Source organism: Pezoporus wallicus, unplaced genomic scaffold, assembly GCF_028554395.1.
Source record: "Pezoporus wallicus isolate ANWC-B61680 ecotype Strahan unplaced genomic scaffold, APGP_CSIRO_Pwel_v1 contig_6899, whole genome shotgun sequence".
Taxonomy (NCBI): Eukaryota; Metazoa; Chordata; class Aves; order Psittaciformes; family Psittacidae; genus Pezoporus; species Pezoporus wallicus.
Window position 1 is genome coordinate 1,660,033 of NW_026638613.1, and position 23,102 is coordinate 1,683,134.

Consider the following 23,102-nt stretch of genomic DNA (forward strand, 5'->3'; position numbering starts at 1 on the left):
TTATGTCAAGCCTGATCCAGATGTTCTGCACTTTCACTGAAAAAAAGAGCAGGTATACTACAACTGCAAAACTTCTATGTCAGTATTCTGTAAGAAAAGAATGTGATACAGTCTTGCTCTAGATTTTAATATTTGGCAAAACCTGCAGAAGCTTCTTTGTTAACTCCTAAGCTGGTGATAACCTGGTGATTTTTTCACCTCTTTGCATTTACAATCAATATGGGAAAATACTTCACAGCCTTTCAGAGCTCTAGCTGCTGTTGGAATACTGTATAAGAGCCATCTCACTGACTGATTTACGTCCACAACTCCTCTTCCAAGAGCTTCCTCCCCAAATTACACATGCTAATGATTTTCTATGCAAAATTTAACAACCTAATAGGCTGAACAAGTCAAATGAAAATACACTAATTGTTGCCTTTGACGTATGCTATTCTGCCAATTCTCTCATGAAAAGAGTATATTAGCATTAGCTGGAGTACTTACTAATACATATAGATAAAGGAAGAAAAGCCCATAGACTGATAGATACATATGTTAAGAAAACAACACTGCAGGCTGTAGAAAACACAGCTTCAAGAATTAGGATTTACACAAATGGCTATTATACACCAGAAACCCATTTACACCAGAGCCCCGAAAACTACCACGGAATAAATCAAAAACCTTTATCTGAATTACCTAGTGTTGGTTCGTAACACTGGGTTTATGCGGCAAAAGCAGTCAAAATAAGATTCAACAGTCAAAATAATAAATACAGAATGAGGTTAAGAGAGATAATAAAAGGCTGGAAAGAGAGCAGAAGGCTTCCTGCCCAACCCCAGAGATCTGAGATGAGCTCCCCCGAGAAAAAGCCAAATTGCTTTCTGAAGTAAGATTTCCACATGTATGTATTTTCTCACCTAGAGCAGAAGCAATAACATGGTTTAGCCTATGACCAACATCACAGAGAGCACTTTACGGTAGAAATTGGTTTATTCTGCTCTCCAGCCCAGTTCTGAGCATGAGGCTTGGTGGCACGGCAGTCTTAACACATGTAAATGAAACAGAGGCAAACAAACAATAAGGAAGTAAAATATTTTCTAAAGAAATACAGTGACACAAGATTACTTCCTATTGCTTTGTCTTTAAGAGTTTGCTTATAATGATTTGATAATCTAACCTAATTGATCTCCCCAAGTACTTCTATGGCTCTAATCAGTGTAGTATCTGATTAGTGGAACAGATCCATACTTTATCTCCAGATTTAATAACTAAATCTATACTTGAAATAGAGTCACACAAGTTCACCAGAGGCAGAGGGCCAGATGCTGCTTAGCCAGGGGAGGAGGGAGAGAATGGAAAAAGGCCACAGAGGTCCAGAATGACTAGAAAGACAGAGCTGGCTTTGTGTCAAATCATCCCTCTGCAACCAGGCTACATTTAGACAGAACCAAAGGGTAACAGAAGTAAAGCAGAAATGTGACATAACTAATGGGGGCAGAACCAAAAATGAGCTACTCTCCATGGCCTGCTTTCCTTCAAACTGTCTTCTTCACAAGCATAAAGTAAATGTAATTATCATCGTTTTTTTGTTCGCTTCCAGACTAACACTTCATCAGCCTGAAAATTATGACATTTCCTGAATATGTTTCAATGGCTTCTTAACCTTTCTAGTTCCTGAGCGCTGGTACAATGTCATGCTGCACTTAAGAGATTTCAGCAGTGAAGTGGTTAACACAAAATCGCTAATATAACAACAGCATTCATGGAGCCAGATAATCACTCACACAGAACTTCAATCCAAAGTCACTTAAAGATCAAAAGAAACCACTCTATTTCTTTAAGGAAGTGACAGCATTTAGAATAACATTCATAATTCAAACAACAGGCAAAAATCTGATTTACTGCTGAATATATCTATTTTTAATGGAGCAGCATTAAGGGCTAGCTTTTGCTCTGCCTTAGCTCAAAACTATTTTGTGGCATGTCCTCTAACACACGCTCAGGCGCTGGACAGAGAGGGGTAACAGCCAGGCCACTTGCACAATGCAAATATCAAGCATGGAAGGGATACAGAGCAATTCTTGTAATTTGTTTCTTCCTCTCATTTGACTGCGGCTTCCTTGTTGCACTGATACTCAGCCAAACTAGCTTGCAGTTTGAGTTATGTTGAAACTCTGGGCAGAAAAACAGCAACTGATATATATTAGCAAACTCTGGAGAGAAAAACAGTTTCTGCCACTAAGAACTGCAGTGTGGAACTGTGAACTGCCTTCTTCTTGGTCTTACTTGGTCTAAAGGGAAGTAGCCCTTTAATCCTACTTCTGTGCTTGGTTTGCACACAGCCTGGCAGTCTACACCTGCTTCAACGTGTGTCAGGAGCCTTCTTTGCTGTCAAATCCCTTTCCTTGCTTCCTTCAGCTCATCTTCTGTCTCCCAGTTCACCTCTGCAAGCAAATGTCCCTCTCGTGCCTAACTGCATTCCAGCAGCCATCTTTCAAAGATGTCAAGAAAAGAAAGAAAATCAGCCTGTCAAAAACACATGACTGTTTCACAGTTCAAGGGGCAATGGTCTCTGTCACATGTGAATGACAGAATATAATGCACACAGAAGGGGAAATGAGGGATTTCTGCTAACAGGCCCAGATTCAGGATTGTGAGGATTTTTACCTGTGACCTCCTCAGCAGTCACCCTTGTCTCTATAACTCCAGCACCCATCCCATGATCTGGTATCATAATGTGCTTTTGGCCAGGTAATACCTCCAATACTTGAACGGCAACACTGCAAGAATCGCCAGTTAATCAAGGGTTTCATTGCACTTTAAAGAAAAGATAATTGATGCATCTTTTGTTTCTTTCTTTAGGTGAGACTTCATTTACAGAGACTTCATATAAAAGGAACTGCAGGTGCTTCAGCATTTAAGTACAGCAATTACTTTTTGTTTCAAAAGTTATTGTTTCCAGCAAAAGTAATCCATTTATCATTAACAAACAGCTCAGTGACTGAAAAGTGTAGAAAAAAACCCTTACTTCCCTTTGATGTTCCACATAGCACAGCTGTTAATTGATTCCTATGGAGACCTACTTCATCTGAGCTTAGCATTAAAGAGAAACAGGGAACAGACTAAGATTTTGAAATCTGGGTTTACAACCTGATGATTTCTTGTGAAATTTTCCAAAAAAATCCTGCCTCTATGGCAGATATATAGAGCAATATTTCATGGATCCAAAGTGCTATATATATAGATCATGGGACACTGTCATTAACAAAAGCAGTCTTGGAGTAAGTAGATCTGAAAAATCTGCCCTTTGGCTCACGAGTGGCTTAGAGCTGGCCTTCAGCAGCTAAATTCAGACATTAAAAAAAGTACAAATTCCTTTTGTCACTTTAAAATAAATATGAAAACATCTGAATCAATATCAATTTTGCAATCAAGTAAGATAAATTGTAATTGCTTTGCTTTGACCTTTCAAATCTGTTTAGGACTGTATAAATATACACCTATACACAGATAAACACGTTTCACATTCCCTTACCTCCAGGTCCACCTTGTTAAAACTATTGCTTTGGGAATGAGGATTCACAGAGACCATAAACTCTCACTGGTTCAGCTAGATCCAGCTGGTGAATGGTATGTTCTGTTTGCTGTTCACAATGTTAATATTAAAGACTGAAAAGCAGAGTAGGGTTGGCAGACATGAAAAAACTCCCTGCCAGGGCACTGGAAGGAAGCTTGACAACAACGGTGGTGCTCAGCTTCTCGTTAAAGTGCAGCAAGTCCTTAGAAAAGCACCATAACCACATGACAAAATCGGTTCTTGTGTTGCCTACCTCAGCAAAGAACCTAGACACAAGATGGTACAAACAGGGAGCTCCTCTCCAGGCCACAGATGGATGGTCTTTCTTCAGCTTGCGGCATGGTAAGACATTATTGCTACCTCTAGGATCTCCTGCCTCTTGGAGCTTTGTATATATTCTTTTGTGGGACATTAAAATTCTGCATTAGAGTAGACCCTGCAAACCTTTCTTAATCACACTTGAGCAAAAATGAGCTGACATGTATTAAGTGAATTGAAAAGGTTTGCCAACCTGCCTGAATGCATCTGAAGTAACTGGGAAAAATGTGCATGAGTCATTCCCCTAACAAAATTGTGAGCAAAGACTGGAGGAGGAGCCCCAGCTGGCAGGTGGGAGGTAAGCAGCCGGGTGCAAGAGAGATGGGAGGCCCCTCCAGTTGGTTTGCAGATAGCTCCAGTCTGCCCAGAGCCGCAGCCCGACAGCCGGTTGCCGTCTTTAGAAGCAAAACCGAAGTGGATGCCATGGTAAAGGTGGCTGCATAGTTGCCAGTCATGCCATAGCTGCGCTGTTATGCACCCTTCACTTAAGAACACACTATATGAAATGTAAAAGAACAGACTGATAAAATAAACCTAAAAATTATATATGCCTTACTGCCCCTTTCAATGACTTTTAAAATTAATTGAAGGAAGAGAGATCATCTGTATATTGCAGAAGGCTGACACTAAAGACAAAAAGAAATCTGTGATCCCGAGGTTTTGGTAGATTCTGTCATATGCTACTCCTGCTCATCACTCCCCACCCACCTGGAAGGAGAGAAAGGGAGACACTCCATAGGGTTCCTCTGTATCCCCACATCCTGTGCTTGGAGCATCCCATGCATCTGTGCTCCAAGAGGAATTTTTCTCTTTCCCCAACACCTGGAGCTGCATGACTTGGACATTCATATATATATAAGCAGATCATCAAAACTCAGCATGCAATGAAAACCTCACTGTATTTAGTGGAGCCTTTTCATCAGCTTGAACCAACTGTTGGATAGGTTTTTCCCTGTGTATAGAAGAAGGAGGCCTAAGTACACTCTGCACTTGCACATAGAGCCTATTTGCTCTGGGCTGAGTCTTCTTGAAAGCTTCAGCAAGCTGTGCAATCTTCTTCGTACACAATGCACCTTTCCATTAAAAATCTGCAGACAGTTTTTAGACGTAAGAATATAGAGAACTGAAAATAAAGACAGAAAGGCAAGAGAGGCAAATCCTTTCCCAAGAGCTATGTGAAGTCTTTTCTCAAAATAACTTTGGAGGGATTTTACTGCCAGTTTATAATGTGGATGAATCACTTCTGATATTTCTGATAAAACAATATTCAAAACTTCAAAATCACTTCCAATTCATTTATGCCACCATTTAATTACGGCTTCTGCAACATGTTACAAGGACGTCATTATCCCCTATAATTGCATAATAATTACAATTTTTAATGAAATAATTGCAAGTACACTAGATGTGTAGATGTAATTATGGTAATTACATAAATACCTGATTTTCAGCTAATAATTAAAGAAGGCCTTTACAAAACCAGTAAATTTAACAAATGGAAGCTTTCCAGAAACAAATACAAATAATAAATTGTTGTCTCCTATAGTTTTCGCCTTACGACATTATATCTCCCTATATATACGATGCGATTTTCCACACATTATAATATTTATAAAATGTGGATTAAAAAATATATTTAAATAAATATTAAATCATACCAAAACACCTCCATACTTCACGCCTACGGGGCCTGATCCAAAAACACCAACACTAATTGTAGTTCAAACCTAATAATCCTGCAGTAGCTCAGCAACTCATAAGACACTGAACTGCAGATTACCACTGAGTGAAGAAAGATGTGAACAAGTTCCCACAACACATACAAACTGTACTCTGAGTCCTTTTCAACAAAAGGGACAGATCTTGGACTACCATAAAATGTGTCTTTTTGGTCTACCGGCTATACTTCTGCTAACACGAAGACCTCACAGAAGATTTATTCTCCCTCTGGCTCCCTGCGTGGACAGCCATTTACAAAGCAATGATATTTCAATAAAGAAACTTCTTCCAGAGCTTTATCAGCTGAAGAACCAGAAATTACTCAGCCAGGTGATTTTCCTGCTCTTCAAACACATTCTTAAGACTAAACTTATTATGTGTTTACTGTACTATTAGTATGAACAGGAAAGGCAAAAGCCATCCTCAATAAAAAGCACACAGAAAACTCTGCCAGTGCAGGTTCTGATTGCTTCTGTGATAGCATAAAGGGATATTAAAAGAATTCCCACAGCAGAGGAATTAGCAGTGTGATTTACTGTTGCTGCTGAAATACTTCAAAACACTTTTGCAAAACTCTGGAAGGGAAAATCAGCTGCAGCACCTGCACTATGCCACTTCCACATCTTACAACTTCTGGACTCACAACAGCCCTGATGTGGTTCTGATTCTGGCCAGAGACCACTCTGGTCCCAGCAATGTTTTAGAATTTAGGTGCAAACATGGCTTAAGGTCAGCTTTGTCCCATTTCCCTTAGCTTTGTATTGCTCAGTACTGCTTCTTTTTAGGATAAATCTTCATTATCACAAGTATGAGAAAGTAAAATACTAGATATTAATATTAAACCAGAAGGAAATGGTTTGATATCCCAAAAACAAATCTCATTTATGTTAAGCTCATTAAAGCAATTGGTTTCTGAATGCAGAGTATAATTAATACTACTACACAAATCAAAGTAGAGGAGACATGTAAATTTGACAACATAAAGGAAATAATAATGAAGAGAACTAAAGAATTATAAGTGAAAAGAATCTGAAAAAAAAGAAACCAAAATTATACTGGAGCAATACTGAAGTTATAAGGAGATTACCAGCATTATACTTGCGATGATCCTTAAGAACGGTTTGACATATGTAAGCATCATGGTGCAAGCTTAAAAATTATTTAAAGAATACTAAAAATATTTGTATCCCTGCGTACTATAAGGAAACAAAGAAATTAAAAGCATGAACACAGAGAAGAGCAAATGAATCATATTACAAAACAGGGGAAAAATGACAAAAAAAGCAAGAAGGAAAGAATAGTTACCCAAAAGTAGTATCAGTTGCTCAAGTGTTCCTCCTGAAAATGCACAACTATATTATGTAGCTATTTTTAAAAATATTTGTCCATGATGACTTTAATGATAAATTAGAGACTATCAGATTGAAAAGACCATCTCACTGTTGTTTACAGAATACAACTGATCCAACCTGAGAAAGACCAGGGGAAGAATCACAAACCAGTTTTATCTGACTTACTATTATCAGGGTAACAGTACTATTTTAGAGCCTGCATGTGGGAGGATGTAGAAAATGAAAAGCAAGCAGTAAAATAACGGACAAGGAACGGAATTAGATCAGAATTTAAGACCCGTCAGAGCTATAAGCACTGTCAAGGTATATAAGCAAAGCAATGACAGCACAAAGACTGTGTGGTCAGCAAGAGCCCACAGCCCAACCAACCAGACATTTACAGAGGACTTTGACCAGTGTTGATGGCATTTAAGATGACTGGAGTCTTAAAATGCAGTCTGCAAAGTCTTCTATTGTCAAGCATTGCTTCACCCAGAAAGAGGACTGTAGAAAGTGCATCAGTGTTTAAGCATTTTATTTCAAATATGACATAAACCTACTGCACATCTTTGAAAAAAGCTGCTAACTGACACTAACAGCTTTAGATTGTGAAAGGATGAAAAGGGCTGTACAAGACAATGTTTGCTTCATTATCTTCTTCCATGTATTACGAGCATAATAGGAAATGCTGCAGTGGTACCTAAGGAATGAAAAACAGGAATACAGTGCTTCAAAAAGGAATAGAAAAATAGAACAATCCTGGTCTCTCAGTGCATAGCACTGGAGTTCAGTGCTATGACCACACGACATCCTTGTCTCTAAATTGGAGACCACATGACATCCTTGTCTGTAAATTGAAGAGACATCAATTTGATGGATGGGCCACTCGGTGGATAAAGAACTGGCTGGATGGCCGCACACAAAGAGTTGTCGTCAACGGCTCAATGTCCAGCTGGAGACCAGTAATGAGTGGTGTCCCTCAGGGATCGGTGTTGGGACCGGTCTTGTTCAACATCTTTGTCGCTGACATGGACAGTGCGATTGAGTGTGCCCTCAGCAAGTTTGCCGATGACACCAAGCTGTGTGGTTCGGTTGATATGCTGGAGGGAAGGAATGCCATCCAGAGGGACCTTGACATGCTTGTGAGGTGGGCTAATGCCCGTATCCTGGGCTGCATCAAAAGGAGCGTGACCAGCAGGTCAAAGGAGGTGATCCTGCCCCTCTACTCTGCTCTCGTGAGACCTCACTTGGGGTATTGTGTGCAGTTTTGGTGTCCTCAACATAAAAAGGACATGGAACTGTTGGAACAAGTCCAGAAAAGGGCCACAAGGATGATCAGGGGACTGGAGCACCTCCTGTATGAAGATAGGCTGAGGAAGTTGGGGCTGTTCAGCCTGGAGAAGAGAAGGCTGCATGGAGACCTCATAGCAGCCTTCCAGTATCTGAAGGGGGCCTATAGGGATGCTGGAGAGGGACTCTTCATTAGGGACTGTAGTGATAGGACAAGGGGTAACAGGTTAAAACTTATACAGGGGAAGTTTAGATTGGATATAAGGAGGAAATTCTTTCCTGTTAGGGTGGTGAGGCACAGGAATGGGTTGCTTAGGGAGGATGTGAATGCTCCATCCCTGGCGGTGCTCAAGACCAGGTTGGACAAGGCCTTGGATGATATGGTTTAGCGGGAGGTGTCCCTGCCCATGGCAGCGGGGTTGGAACTAGATGATCTTAAGGGCCTTTCTGACCCTAACGATTCTATGATTCTACGATTCTATGATTTGTTCCTGCTGATACTTCTGGGATGAATTTTGACCTCACAAGACCAGGACAAGGATGAGGGCTTTTCAGCCAGGAGCCAGCACGGGTGAATGGAGACAAAATTTCTAAACATGCGCAGCCAACCGCTGATACAAATATCCTACAGAAAAATAATTCATTATGAATTTTTCAGAGTGGCCTACTGAAGACACACACCCTATGTAATGGCAGATATACACACCAAAATACGCACTAAGGTAACTCTTTGGGCTTTTACACTCACTCTGAAGTCACCATGAGCCCTGGTAAATGCTCCGTAAGTGCACATTCTTAACCTACTGGCAATGCAATGGATTTTGACATAGCTCACTCTATGGTGATGGAGGCTCACACCTTCGATTTCATACTTTTCATTTATATGGCCACAGGGAAAGAATATTTCAATCATTTTTTACAATATAATATCTAGAAGTCAATTACTTCAATATAATTTTCTACATTACATAGAGAAAAAAGAATCTAATAATCAAATAATATATTTTGCCAGTGGAAATACACATTTTAACAGGTCTCAGCTTGTCCTTTTCTGGTTGATTTCAGAGCTGAAACAGGTAATACAGAAAGAAGTTCATTTCATGAAGTCCATAGGAACTGCTCATGTTGCATTAATTCCTCTTTTCCAAAACCTGGTAAGCGAACGGTCCAGGGGAAGTTAAATGAAGTACTGGAACACCCAACAGAAACACAGGGTAACAGTCTAAATTTCTGCTTAGATTTGTAAAAAATATTTCAGATTGCTGAGCTTAAAAGCCTTAAAGTTATCAGTGCCATTTACAAATCACAATTGATGTAACATATTTTCTATTGAAAACAATGAATGATCAAAGCAGGGTAAGATTACAGCGCTGCGATTTGTGTTTCACTTCCAAGAATGTATATGTATGAATGTATATGTATGCGTGTGTATATGTTCCTATGTGTTCATAGTAACCACAGCCCTAAGCCAGAAAGTATGGTGTTGGGAGCTTTGCTTTGAAAATCAAGTAGCCTATTAGGGGGCATAAATATTAATAGAGCTGTCTAATCCTACATTCTCAGATGAGGTAGTTCAGATCATGATTCTTTGCATTTAAAATTTATTCACTGCACCGACCAGAATAGGAAACAGAATCCACATGTGAAGAAGTCACTGATATTGGGAAGTCGCTTAGCCACTGTTAATTCCTAAACATAAAAGTAAGGATTAAGTAATTTCTTTCTTTATTCTACCCCCAATTCTCCTACAAAAGTATCAAATATTGTATGTGCCTAGTTGCATGACACTGAGTATGTATCATATTCTCTACAAAAGCTGCACCTCCATGTTTTCACATTCAGGTATCTTCAGCCAATATGAAGGCTTTAGTACAAGTTCATGAGAAAGAGCATACTCTCATCCCAAGTGCAGAACACACAATACCTGGGGTTTCTTTAAGTGGTCATATTAGTAATCATTTTCAAATTATCTTTATATAGGCATCATTAAAGTACGAAATTCATGCTGCAAACTACTGCAATGCAAATAAATTAATATATAGTATTAAGAAAGCACAGGCATGCAGCTAGAGCAAGACATACAGTCCTCCTAAGAGGTAAGTTACCCTATCATTCTGGATCACCAGTAAAATATTTTTGCTTTGACTATAAAGTAAAAGGGAGTTCTGAAATACCGAACAGAGTGCAAAACTATTTAAGTATGCCCCAGAAATGATGCAAAAGTTTGACAGGAAATAACACATAATCAACAATGTAATGAGTATCAAACAGTAAAATGGTGTTTTCTGCAATATCACCTAGGTTCTATTAAAATTTAGACTTATGGGTTCTAACTTCTAAAAAAGCAACACAAAATTAATTAGGTGTCTTTGCACAGGTTTTCTAAAATCAGCCCTAGCAAATACAGAGGTTTCTGCTTATATACGTATCCATAATGGAATTAGTAACATCTGACCTTGACGTACCTGAAGCAAGACATGAGAACAGATGATCTTTATCAGTAAATTGAAGTATACTGAAATACAGACACATGTATTTATCAAAAAGCATACTGTATTGTCACATTCCTTTTGACCTGGCTCCAGCTGGTCCTTTTGTAGTCTCTGCAGTGCGCATATCCAAAACCTACCAACAGGTCGTAATGGCTATAATGCTCACTACAATCTCTAGCATAACTCATGGATAGAATTCTTTTCATTTCTGCATCTATCTGTCATCATCAGAATACTCCATTCTTCAAAATTTTTACTCTTCTCATGTCCCTCAGTTGACAACTAAGTACAGATACTGATTTATTTATCTAATCCCATCTCTTTCATGCAATGAGAAAGAATCAAACAATATATAAAATAGCACACAGTTGTTGGTTCAATCACTTTGAACTTACATATCTTTGATTAATTAAAAAGATGGTGTAAAGGTCTGCCTCTTATTTTCATATTTTCTCTTTCCAGTAATTTTCATCCCTAAATGCAATGAAATGACTGTAAACTAAAAATCCCACGAGAGAAAACAATATTGGGCCTTTCTTCTTTTTCACACAAACTCAATGCTATTTCTAAGCTGCTGCTGCTAAGATGCTTTGATGCTATTGCAACTTTGTTCTACAACATGATTCCTTTTACTACAGGGCATGGGGGAAATCCAAGCCAAGGCTAATCTTAGGTTATAAACAGGTGAGTAGAGCATGAGTTACTTGGAGAACAGAGATTATTACAACTATGCCAACTGCCCAGGCTGAAGGTATTCAGGAGTTCTCTGCACTTGTCAGCAGGGAAAGGTGGGGTTTTTATTGTGCTGTGTGTGCAGTGAATTTAACTGGAAAGGTACCTACTGAATTTCAAATACTCTCTTGATTCTCCTTCAGGCACACAGGACAATAAACACGACTTCCTCATTTCCTGGGCTCTCCCTCCCTTTATTTTTGCTGGTTTTCCGAATTTGTTTTTTCAATATTCTCTCCTAGTAAAAGATGTTTTCTTAGGACAGTGATGGAGATCTGCATCTTTATTTATGACTTTGTGAATCAGCGTCTGGGTGATAGGAAGTGAAAGTTGCTCAGCTAATTACACACGCCTGATGAACTGCATAATAACTGCTGCAGCACTGCACATTAATTGAATGCACATAAATGACAGCAGTTATTCTAACTTGAATGATGTGTGAAGAAGTGACGTTGCTCACAGTACCCGGATTATCTTTGTTTCCAATTTTGGGAATCCAGCATAAACAACTGTATTTTTTACAGCACAGAACAAAATTTCCCTAATAGAAAACAGTAAAAGTCACCTCAAAGCCCAGCACTTTAAAAACAAATTGTCTTAAGTCACTGAAAGTGGATTTATACATCTAAAAAAGCATACACTGAGCAACTACAATTGGCAATAATTAACAGCTAGCTGCAATTACCAGTCAGTAAGAGATGTAAGAGCACAAACCTTGGAAAATAAGGCCACCTTCATTTAGATGACAAGATACTGCCTTAAAAAACTAACACAGAGTTTACAGAGTAGAACGGGGCCTAACTCTAAACAATTTCCTGCTATGACACTTTGCTAAAATGTATCTGTTCTGGAATAACAGGGACATATAGCTACTGGTAGAGAAAATACGTATTACAGCTAATAGGCAACCATGTATGTCCACACTACGCTTTGTTTACCCTCAGAAGTATTCTAGATTCAAATGTAGGCTAGCTATTAAATAACATATTATTTTAAAAAATCATGAAAAGAAATAATCTGCTATAGAACAAACACGTAATATAGTACAAAATCAGTGCTTTAAACTAGTATCAAGTGCCTATTTTAAATCAGTACCAAAATATACTTTCGATATTGTGTCTCAACTGCTTCGGGAATTTGCAAATCTTCACAGAGAATCTGCAAATTCTCCCATGTTACCTAACACGAAAAGGGTAGAAGCCAAGTTTCAAAGCTTCCAAAAGCAGCCTCTTTTCCAAAGTGCCATTTCACAATATTTTAACATTTCCCTACACCCCTATTAAGAGATTTTCGGCTTTACAAAGAGAGTGGTAATCACTTAATGCAGAAAATCAACGCTCACTTTCAGAAACGTGTAAATGGAAAAAAAAAGTAGTATTTCACATCTACATTTCAGGAAAGTTAACAATGTTCCAAGAAAAAACGGTGTATCATGGAGTAAGTTGATGCAGACTTTCAGTTCTGCTTTGCTATAATATATCACAGCCACCGTGCTATACCACTGGAATATACCACTGTGGAGCCATGCCAGCAACTTCAATGGCAATAGTATTAGGCCCCAGTCATTACGAGCTACCTCCTATGCACGCATATACGACATACTGTATTTATGTATGAGTGACAAACACTCCTCCAAACCATGAGGCCAAGACAGAGAAGCTGCCAATAAGGTCAGCATGAGATAGTGAGAGAGATGATCAGGTGCAACTGAGTTCAGGCTTTACGAATGTTATCTTCTCATCTGCTTTACATGGTCCTCTCCTTAAATACCTTTCTGGCTTCATTAGGACAAGACAGTCCCTAACAGTTCACTTCACAGCATAAGCAAATCAGCCTCTTTCAGCTGTATTATTCATTCTTCCTTTGCAAGGTCTTGATCTTTCCCCCGTATTTTTTGTGTTCACTTTATACATACCTCCTTTTCTACAAATTTTCTTGCCGGGTTTTCTGGCACATTCCTTGGATATTCTTTTGACTGAAAAATGAATAGAAGACTAGAAAATAACATGGAGCTCCATCACAGACAGTAGGAGCATGCAACACCACTATCTAACTTAAATATGACCTGTTTTATTAGGTGCGGAAGACTCTCAACTGGTTGTGCCTGCACATGCAATGGATAAGATGTTGATGCATCTTCCCAGAAGTCAGTGGGTGGCAATGAGAATTAGGCATCAACTTTGACCTAAAAATACACGTGCTGTGGGAGAAAAACAATGAGTGTAGACAGAAAGAAAACCAAAACCAAACCAAAAACCAGGGACAGATACACACACAGAAAAGCAACATGCATACATGTAATATGCTGGCATGCAAACAAAGAAAGCCATGCATGCTACTAGTACACATGAATTAATATTGTTAGAACGTAGAACAGGAAAATAAAAAGATCTCCCTGTTTCGCCTGCTGTTAACTCACCATCCTCGGTTGGGACATAGATATTTAAATAGAGGCAGTCTTCATTCTGATCTTGTACATAGGTGGAAACTACATCCAAATTATTAGTAAACCACACGGGAAGCATGACTTCAGGCAACCTGCCTTCTATAATGTTCTGGGGGCACACTGGAGCATACTGAGTGGTATTTCTGATATTTGCCCAGGGAGACGGAGGCTCAGGAGGTTGAAAGCGGCGCTCCCCTGTTGGAGGGGCAGCATACGGAACCCCAAGAAACTGAATAACTGGCCCCAAAATTTCATTATTAAGTTCCTTCTTAATCCCTCTTATCTTGCCAAAGTTGGTGGTCACCACTGGGTTGGTATCATCCAATTTTTGGGAGGACACAGCTGCAGTGTGAAGCAAAAATCCAAGTATACAAGAAGCAAAAGTGGCATTCAATCCCATGTGTAACAGGCGGACTATCATTGCTCTCCATACACAGTTCAGCCACATGGATCTTGGAAAGGCCATGGTCCCTCATTAGTTGTGTAACTACAGTGAAGCAATTTGATTTGTATCCACTGGTGTAAAAACAGGGCAACCGAAGGAAACAGATCAAGTTTCCTAAATAGGAGCCTGTCAGAAAAATCTCAAAAGGCTTTTCATGCAGTAAGTATCTTCCATTGATTTCACACTTACTGAAGCTGCATCTTCACTCAGCACTATTTATCAGACTACATCCTATTGACAATTCTGTTTTCCATAGCAGCGATATGAAGAAAGCAGCCATTTACTGCAGAATCCCCTCTTATAAATCAAATCCAGTTAGCCGCAGGTCTATATCCTGGAGAAAATGAAAATAAATCATTAGTATGAAAGAGCTAATATGAGCAGAGTGATAACTAGATGCTTCACAAGTTATTTACATAGATTACATACATTAATAGTTGCTAGAGTCATGTAAGTAAAATTGCAGTAGTTTATGAGTCCATGAAATGGCGGGTGAAACACTCACTACTGGTTTATCTATAATGTCACCTGCTGAATTTATAGAGATTTTTCAGAAGAAACAGAACTCACAGAAAATACATTTTTAAAATTCACCTTTTTAAAAATTAAGTAATTTGCTCCCAGGCTACATTACATAAGTGTTTATGTTAATGTTTTATTTAACTTAATCAGTTCAGAATCAATTTTCACCTTGTTTGCACAAGTTGATTTTCAAAATGAAAGTAATTATTTTTTAAATCAGAAGATAATGAAATTAAGTTAGACAGGCATACTAAAGACTCAAATGCATTTTATTTCATTAAAAGCAGATTATAATACATATAAACTTTTTGTTGTTCATTTTAAAATACGACTTCTTATTAAAACATTGAGGCAACTGGAATATATTTGTACGGATAACACTAATTACTGTGCTTTTTCATGATAACCTGAATTACCATACTTTATATGGTTTTCTAATTTCACAAGTTTCTGATAGCTGATGAAAAACACCTACAAGAGTGAAATGTTCACATTAACGAAGGACCAAAATGTGCTACCACTAAAGGGAAGGGCAAACTCTGCATTTGCACATAACTGGACCTCAGTGGTCTTTTTTCAAAACTGATCTGGAAAAGGATATAACAGACAGTTTAGGGGTGGAGCTGAACATCAGAATTTTTTCTTCAGACCAATCCTGCATTCCTTATAAACTACTGACTTAAGTGAAAAATGAAAACACATGATGAATGCACCAAATCCCTACCATCCTCAATTTATAACAGAAACAATAAACGTTCCCACAGGACAGGCGAAATCTTATCTTTCATACGCTTGCATGCTGACTGAACAATATCCTAGAAAAACAATCAGTTAGGATCACAGACTGCATAATCTCAAATTCCAGATCTTATTTTCAACTACTTCAGCTCAGAGGTTGTCACACAAAGATGTGTTCCAGCACTTCTGAAAATTGCTCAGGGCATATCGTTTTAACTTCCATATTCATGTTAAACTCATTTCCACCACGACTTACAATATACACAACATACCAGTGTAATCTTACACTCCCTATTAAGCAGTGTGTAATGCACAAGAAATGCGTTTTGCTTTGTATAGGGAACATTCTAAACCACTGACTTTTGAAACAGCATTGGCAGCTTTAATGAGGATTGTTTTTTTATCATGTCTATACACACTGTAGAGAGAATTCAAAAGAACGGCTTGTGTAATAGTCAGACTACCCTGCAGTTTGGGTTATTAAAAAGGAGATTGTAAAAGCTATATAGGACAGCAGGAGATTTGGTTCATGTCTAGTGTTCCTTTAGCTCTGAACAATCTATCTCAGGAGGCAATAAGGAGATAGATGAAGCTTTTCTATAATTTTCTCTCTCCCTTTCTTTCTCTACTAATTCTAACAACTTCACTGTGAAACTGCATTAACAAACAGACTTGTATCCTCTATTCTCCAGTTTCAAATTTTCAGTGTTTGCTGGAAACACACCAATTTAGCTGCAGAAAATAATTCCCCAGACTTGATGTACATGTTAGCCTTCAGTTTAATAAACTTACACAGAATGGCATGAAGACAGTTGCCTCTTGGAAGACTGCTGCTTTGTCGCATTTCAAATTTTGAAGGTAGCTGGATATTACTTGAGAAATACATAGGCAAGTGCCAGAATAGAAAGCAGCAAGTATGACTTTGCTCTTCTGGGTTGATGTACAGTAGGTTATGGAAAGATGGAAGCTTTTTACCTAGTGGCATTCAAAAACCTCCACAGATTTAAACCTTTTCCACTAGGTCTTCAAATCCTAGCTTTTCGTTTTTTTCCTGTCTCAAGTGGAAAAATGTAATCTCTCTTCTTTCTCAAATTTAAACTTGTAAATAGCAGGAACTTAACCTCAGTAACCCTCCAGCTAATTTACATGGTCTACGGAGGCCTGAGGACAAACCAAATTCAACATAGCTGTGCCAAACAGCACCCTTCATTTCAAGCTGATGAGTTAGATCAACATGGAAAATTACCAAATTGCTACTAATAAGTCATTTAGCACTTTAAGAGTCTAAGACCTGTTTTCAGATCTAAGACAACTTTTTTATACACTTGATAGCTAAATGGCAAATTCAACGGAAACCCTAGGCCTGGGCTATAGTTTTAAGCTTGTCCGTCAGCTGTTTTGCCATTGCAGCTGAACAGTTCTGCTGTGACCTGAAGTTCTGGTTTGCCTCCAATAAACGAGGTTTTACTGTAAGACAGAGACAGGAGCCTAAAAAGGTAAGAATATAATGCAATACTGTGTTTGGCTATTTTTGATTAACTATTGGGTAGTAGCTGGTGTCAGTGAACAAACTTATAAGCTATACAGGGCAGTAAATTCAAAAGCACTTGCAGAATTGGAATCAACAGATTTGCACTGTATTTGTAACTTAAATTTGGGATTTTTTTTTTTTGTTTTCCTTCACAAGCCTTTCTTTCTAAATGGCTAAGTAACTGTTTATTTTTGAGACTGAGAGGTCAAGCATTCAAGCCTGTCACTGGATGCCCTGAAGCTACAACATTAAAAACATAAATTCACAGAAAGAAAGAGGCTGAGATTACTCAAATCTTTTAAGACTTTTATACCAAATTTTTTTTTCGAGCATTAGACGGAAAGCCAAGAAGGAAATGAGCCTGGGGGGATGTCTTAATTGTTGAGGGTCAATGTCGGACAAAATTTTTTTAGTCCTCCACCAAGTTATCTACATAGGACTATCCCTTGGTATCTGGACTTGACTGAACAGGAATCAGTAGAAAGAGAAGTAATAAATGAGAACAGGAATGATGAGGGAGATGAGCAGCAGAATAAGGAGTACTGACAATCAATTTGGGGTAAGCTTCTTGTGGATCTCAGGAGGAGGAGAAAAATCTTCAGATTTTACTGTCATCTAGATGTGAAGATCACAACTGGTCCCTGTGCTAACACAAATGAATTTTAGTGTAAAAAGTATTTGATAAAGTCTTTCATGGTCATTGGAACAGTCTACACAATATAAAGGTTTTTTTTTCTATCATCTATTATTTTATTATCTTCCTTTCTGAATTTAAATTACTTTATAGCTCAGATTTTGAAATACTTTAGAGAGGCATTTAGTATGCTGAGGAGCAAGCAATCCAAGGTAAGTTCAGTGTATCTTTGCATTTCCAATGACACAGGGTATCCCACAACAGTTTACATCTGCTGCAAACTGCAACAGCTAAACTTCTCTTTGTTACTCATGCAAAGAGCATCAAATCTTAAGGGATGCCTTGAACTGCACCACCTGTCAATAGTTCCAATGGACTAATAAAAACCTTTGGTGGCACCCAAGGCTTACAGCCATATGCCAGCTTCAGCACGTGTAAAGGCATTCTTATGGTATCTCCATACCACCGGCTGTTTTCTTTTTAGCTGAAGATGTACCCAGTAATTTGATATTCATGCTTAAAAATTCCTTTCCACCTCAGTTTTGCTAGTAAATCCCAATTGCACAAATATTCATAGAAAGCAACTGTAAGAGTTTTGAACTGCACACAATGCTGCTTCATTTCAAAACACAAATGCTATTTGCAGAACCAATGACATTTGCACCCATTTTTACTTACAACAGTCTCTACTTAGAACTAAGAGCCCAAAGTTGTTTCATGTCTCTGAAGAGAAATCCATGCTCTGAAATATGCTACAATGACAAACAGGAATGTGGCCAGTGGAATAGAAGCCATTAAAGGAAAGACTCTGACCCAGGGTGAACACTACATTGGTGTGACACACCAATTGTAGACATAGTCAGATAAATCCTTCAGATGCATCACAGAATTTCCCATCTCTTCATTCACATTTCAAGTTGGCATTCCCAAGTTAGCAAAAGGAAGCATTGTGTCAAACACAGCATATTTTTTCCCTATGTAGTAGTAAAGACTTTTAAAGAGTATTTCCATAAATACTTGGTGAAGGGAAGGGATTTACATGTACTTAGTTAAAAAAAAAATTAACTACATACATTAAAAAAATAACAGGTGTGTGAAATTATAATAGAGGAGGCTGCAGTCCTGAATACATACACCTAAGAAGGGTATGGTTCTGCGGGGGTTTGGTTAGCTCCTACATGCCAGCACCTCCTCCTGAAAGCAACTCCAAGTCTGGAAGCTCCAGAAAGCAGCTTGAAAACAAATTAAACCCTACTGAGATGCACAACGTTTGCTGAGATCGCCAGCAAAGGTGTGAATATGGCATTATTCTGGTGGGTCACAATCCCACCCCACACTGGTGTAAGATTACAAGTGTTATGCTACACAGGGCTGCACATAACCCAGGGGATAAGGATTTCCAGGTGCTACAAAACGTGTAGATGAATCACTCCGAGATCAGAGAGACTGATTCCTCAGTACCATTCTTTCACCTCTATTGAATACGATGTTTTGTACATAAAACCTTACAACCAAATTAGTAAAAATATTTACTACAGTATTCAACACAGTGTAGCACACATTAGTGAAAAGCTGAATTAAACTAAGTAGATGTTGTAAAACTCATTTAAAATGTCATATATTTTTCAGCTTCACTATATTTTTGTTCTTTCCCATTAGTGGAAATATTCACTAATGCTAACTCATTATTAATTAGTATTTTCATGATCAAAAGATCCTTTAAATAATTTCTGCAACTTAGTCTGTCAAAATAGACTTCTGATCATAATTTTCTATTATTTTTAAATAGACAAACCTATGAGAAAAGGGTCACTTAAGTTTTATTATCTTCCATTTACTCACATCAATAAATCATTTTCTTAAAATAATTCTATTTCTTAGCTGAAGTAATTGTTTATATTACCAGAAGTTGGCTGCAATTTTTTAATGTGGACTACAGCTTTCTGACATTTTGCACAGTAAGTAGGTAACGAAATGGTGATTTTACCCATAACAGAAAGAATGGGTAACTCTGTCGCTTATGTGTAAAGTTTTAGACAGCTAAGTAATACAGATTTAAATTAAAAATGACAGATGCACTGGCTTGGAATATAATGGGCACTGAAGTGAACCTTTATTCCTTTTAGCAGCTTACAGTTAACTCTTAAACGGACCGCGCATTATACTCACTTTTGAGTCCTCCTAACTATACAGCTAAATGATCAAATGGCTATTCTGTTGATGGCAGTAGTGTGCTTGAGGACATGAAGATTTTTTGACCTACTATAGAAATTCAACTGAACTCACGTTAATCAGAAGTCATACCAGATAAAAAATATCCCAGATGTTTCTCATCTGAGATCTTCAGTATAGAAATCTGTATGTTGTATATCATAAGGCCAAGTGGATTTAACTTGCTTTGATTAACACTTTGTAAACCATGCTTCTCATCTGATCACTCTAAAAGAGTGTACTAGAACCTATCCTAGAGGCCCCTAAAACTAAGTGGTTTTTTATTGTGTCTACAGAATTAGTAATAAAGTTTATTACCTGATACGTTTGTGGCTGACCCTTGGTTCACCGGGGTTAAGCACATGAGAAAAGTAAACTGGATTTTGTTTGCTACCTTTAATACAATTATAATATCAACAATAATACTATCTGTAGTGCTAGTCCATCACCTAAGGCAAGCTTTCATATCAGATTCATAAGAAAGATACCACTTTTCTATTTTCCTATTTCTGAGGCATTTAAGATAAAAAATTGGAAGATTAAAAAAGCTATAAAAACAGTTATTACAATTCCTTGAGAGAGAACTCTGAAAGCGAAGATGTTTGAAGGAACTCAGACTTGTCTATGCATCATTTTTCTATCTGCATACCATAGAATAACAGTTCCAAATAATACAAAATCCTTGTTGTAGAGTCAGATCAATAACTAGCTCTTCAATAAGATGAATTAAAAAAACAAACAAAACAAAACAACCCGCTCAACAAACTTCCTTGTGGCACAAAAAAGAGCAAATGCTTTACCTGAACAGATTCTGGTCAAAATTCCAGGCTAATTGAGATCAAATTCCAACGCATCATAAAATCCACAGAGGTATAAATATAATCCATCAATCACAAACCCAAATCTCTTAACTCAGCTTCCGAAGTGCTCTTCAGTAGTGTTACCATGCTTTCCGGAATTGTAGAGTGCACACTACATTTCAAGCACAGTATTGGCATTATAGGAATCTATCAACTTGAGAGTCCCCCTTCCTGTGATGTAGTATTCTGTGTATCTGTGACTTTGCTTGCGTTTGTTCCAAAATGAATTTCATGCTTAACTTGTTTTTCTTAATTAAACTTCCTTTAGCAGTTTCCAATATGTGCATTATTAAAAGTCATTAGTCCCATTCATGCCTGCCTGTCATTTTTGGCTTCATATTCATGTATCAAAAAGCTCTGTTGCTTTATATAAGAAGCAAATTAAATAATAAATATGAGAACTTGAACATTTTATGAGTGTCAGTATGAGAAAGTGGCTGCAAGGTCCATAAGGTTTCACACAAAAAAAAGCATTACAGCTAAAGCTAACATGCTGACACATCTCTGATCTATAAAGTCTGCAGTAATGGTAGCAGTAAAGTGTTTTGCCATAGACGCGGAATTTTTCTCTCACATGAAACAGAAATAGGATATAGCACAGACTATATTTACTGTTGTGAAAAAAAATTCAAATAAAATTTCCCTAAAGTTTAGAATATAACACCATTAAATGTCTACAAAGATTTACTCTTTCCATCTGACTTCATGCGTAGCTCCTGTTATTCAGCTCCTTGTCCTGTTTTCATTTTCTACCACTATCTGCGAGTAAGACACTCATTTAAGCTACAGCAACTAGTCTCAGATCTCCCTGTGGTCATGTCCTGGTCATGCTGACCATGCCTCCAGTGAGAGAAATGTGTCCTAACCAGCAGCAGGGTTCTCATTTCAACTATTTCAGGGCACAAGCCTCCACAGAAATAAGACATCTTTGTGAAACCAGTTGAAGAAACAAAAGCTCCATCCCACAATGCCTATATTACACAGGCTTAAAGATGTCAAAATATTCAGTATCTCTATGTAGTAAGGTTTCTCCTAAATAATCTGTCATTTTCTCCTCATGAGTATTTCTAACTCCATGTGCCTACATAACACTTTACTGCTTTCAAGTACTTTTTTTGGAAACTGGGGGATGGGGTTTGGAAGGCAGAAGTTAAAGAGTAATTTTAAGTTCAGGCATTGAACTTAAAAGCTTCAGACAAGATAGAATTAAATAAAAACAAAAAGTACAACATAAATGTATTCCCTTCATTAAATTCCCAGAAACAGTTCAACGAGTGGACTAATAGCATCTCTATGCAGGATTTGATTGAGGAGATTCAGAAAACGTATTTTTTAAATTGCCATTTAAGTTCTCTGCTTGGTTAAAGGAATACAAGTCGCTTGAAACACAATATTTGTAAAGCACCCTTGATCAATTTTATGATTTTACAGCCACATTGCTAATTTCCAAGCACTACATTCCCCCTTAATATGGCACAAAAGACCTAGCCAAGCATCAGTGGAAAGTAACACACTACCCAAAGGCGGCTCTACAACGGATTATGCAGAAAATATGAGAACAGAAAAATTCAGCAAATGGGGAAAAGAGAACTCCAATTGCTTTTCTTTCAATGGCCTCATCTTTTATTTGCCCACAGCAGTGGAAAAATCATTTTACCCTGACGTATGCAGCCCAGACCTTTACATGGCTTGATTACCACCATAAGGGTATCTACAGTAGACACCGTGGCCCATGGATTCAGGCAGATGGTGGCCCTTTATACCACCTTTTTAGTGAAAAGTGGCATGGTAGAGTGGGTGCACAGAAAAACTTGAACATATGTCGTGGTTTAAACCTACCTGCTGAACCCAGGACATTATAGTACTAAGTATCCAACTAGTCACTTTTTATCCCTGGATAATACACAGAACATCATTAATGAGCAATTAAGAGTTATGAAAACAAAGTCTGCTGGAAAACATGTAGGGTCTTCAGAGGCAGATGGAAACGTGAAGCTGAGTCCCCAGGAAGTCAACATGATTTCCCCTTGTAATTGTGATCATTCAGTAGTCATTCAGGGGAACGTAATGTCATCATTTATCATTAAAACTACAGCAAGTGCTTTCAACATGTGATACATGATGAAGTTTCCTATCAGCTTCTTTTCTTTTTTTTTTTTTGTATCCTCTAAGTTCCTCCCTCCCTCCTACACAAACTCTTCTGCAACGCCCAGGTAGCAGGCAGGCATCCCCTTCTGAATACACACATTCCCTCATAATGCAGAGCTCAGA

The 23,102-nt window shown here is 38.0% G+C and overlaps 1 protein-coding gene across 8 annotated transcripts in view; it reads right to left on the reverse strand.

Annotated features, from left to right (window-relative positions):
• NLGN1 (neuroligin 1) overlaps window positions 1-23,102 on the reverse strand; it is a 475,678-nt gene that overhangs the window by 319,154 nt on the left and 133,422 nt on the right. For 4 of the 8 annotated variants that reach the window (XM_057411582.1, XM_057411581.1, XM_057411583.1 and 1 more), the window contains exons 2-3: window positions 13,864-14,669; window positions 13,360-13,419 (exon numbers count right to left, since the gene is read on the reverse strand). In XM_057411582.1, coding sequence (XP_057267565.1) covers window positions 13,360-13,419; window positions 13,864-14,356 — 553 coding nt within the window. In that variant the 5' untranslated portion in view covers window positions 14,357-14,669. The remainder of the gene's footprint in view (window positions 1-13,359; window positions 13,420-13,863; window positions 14,670-23,102) is intronic. The other 4 variants (XM_057411587.1, XM_057411585.1, XM_057411584.1 and 1 more) reach the window with 1 other exon arrangement.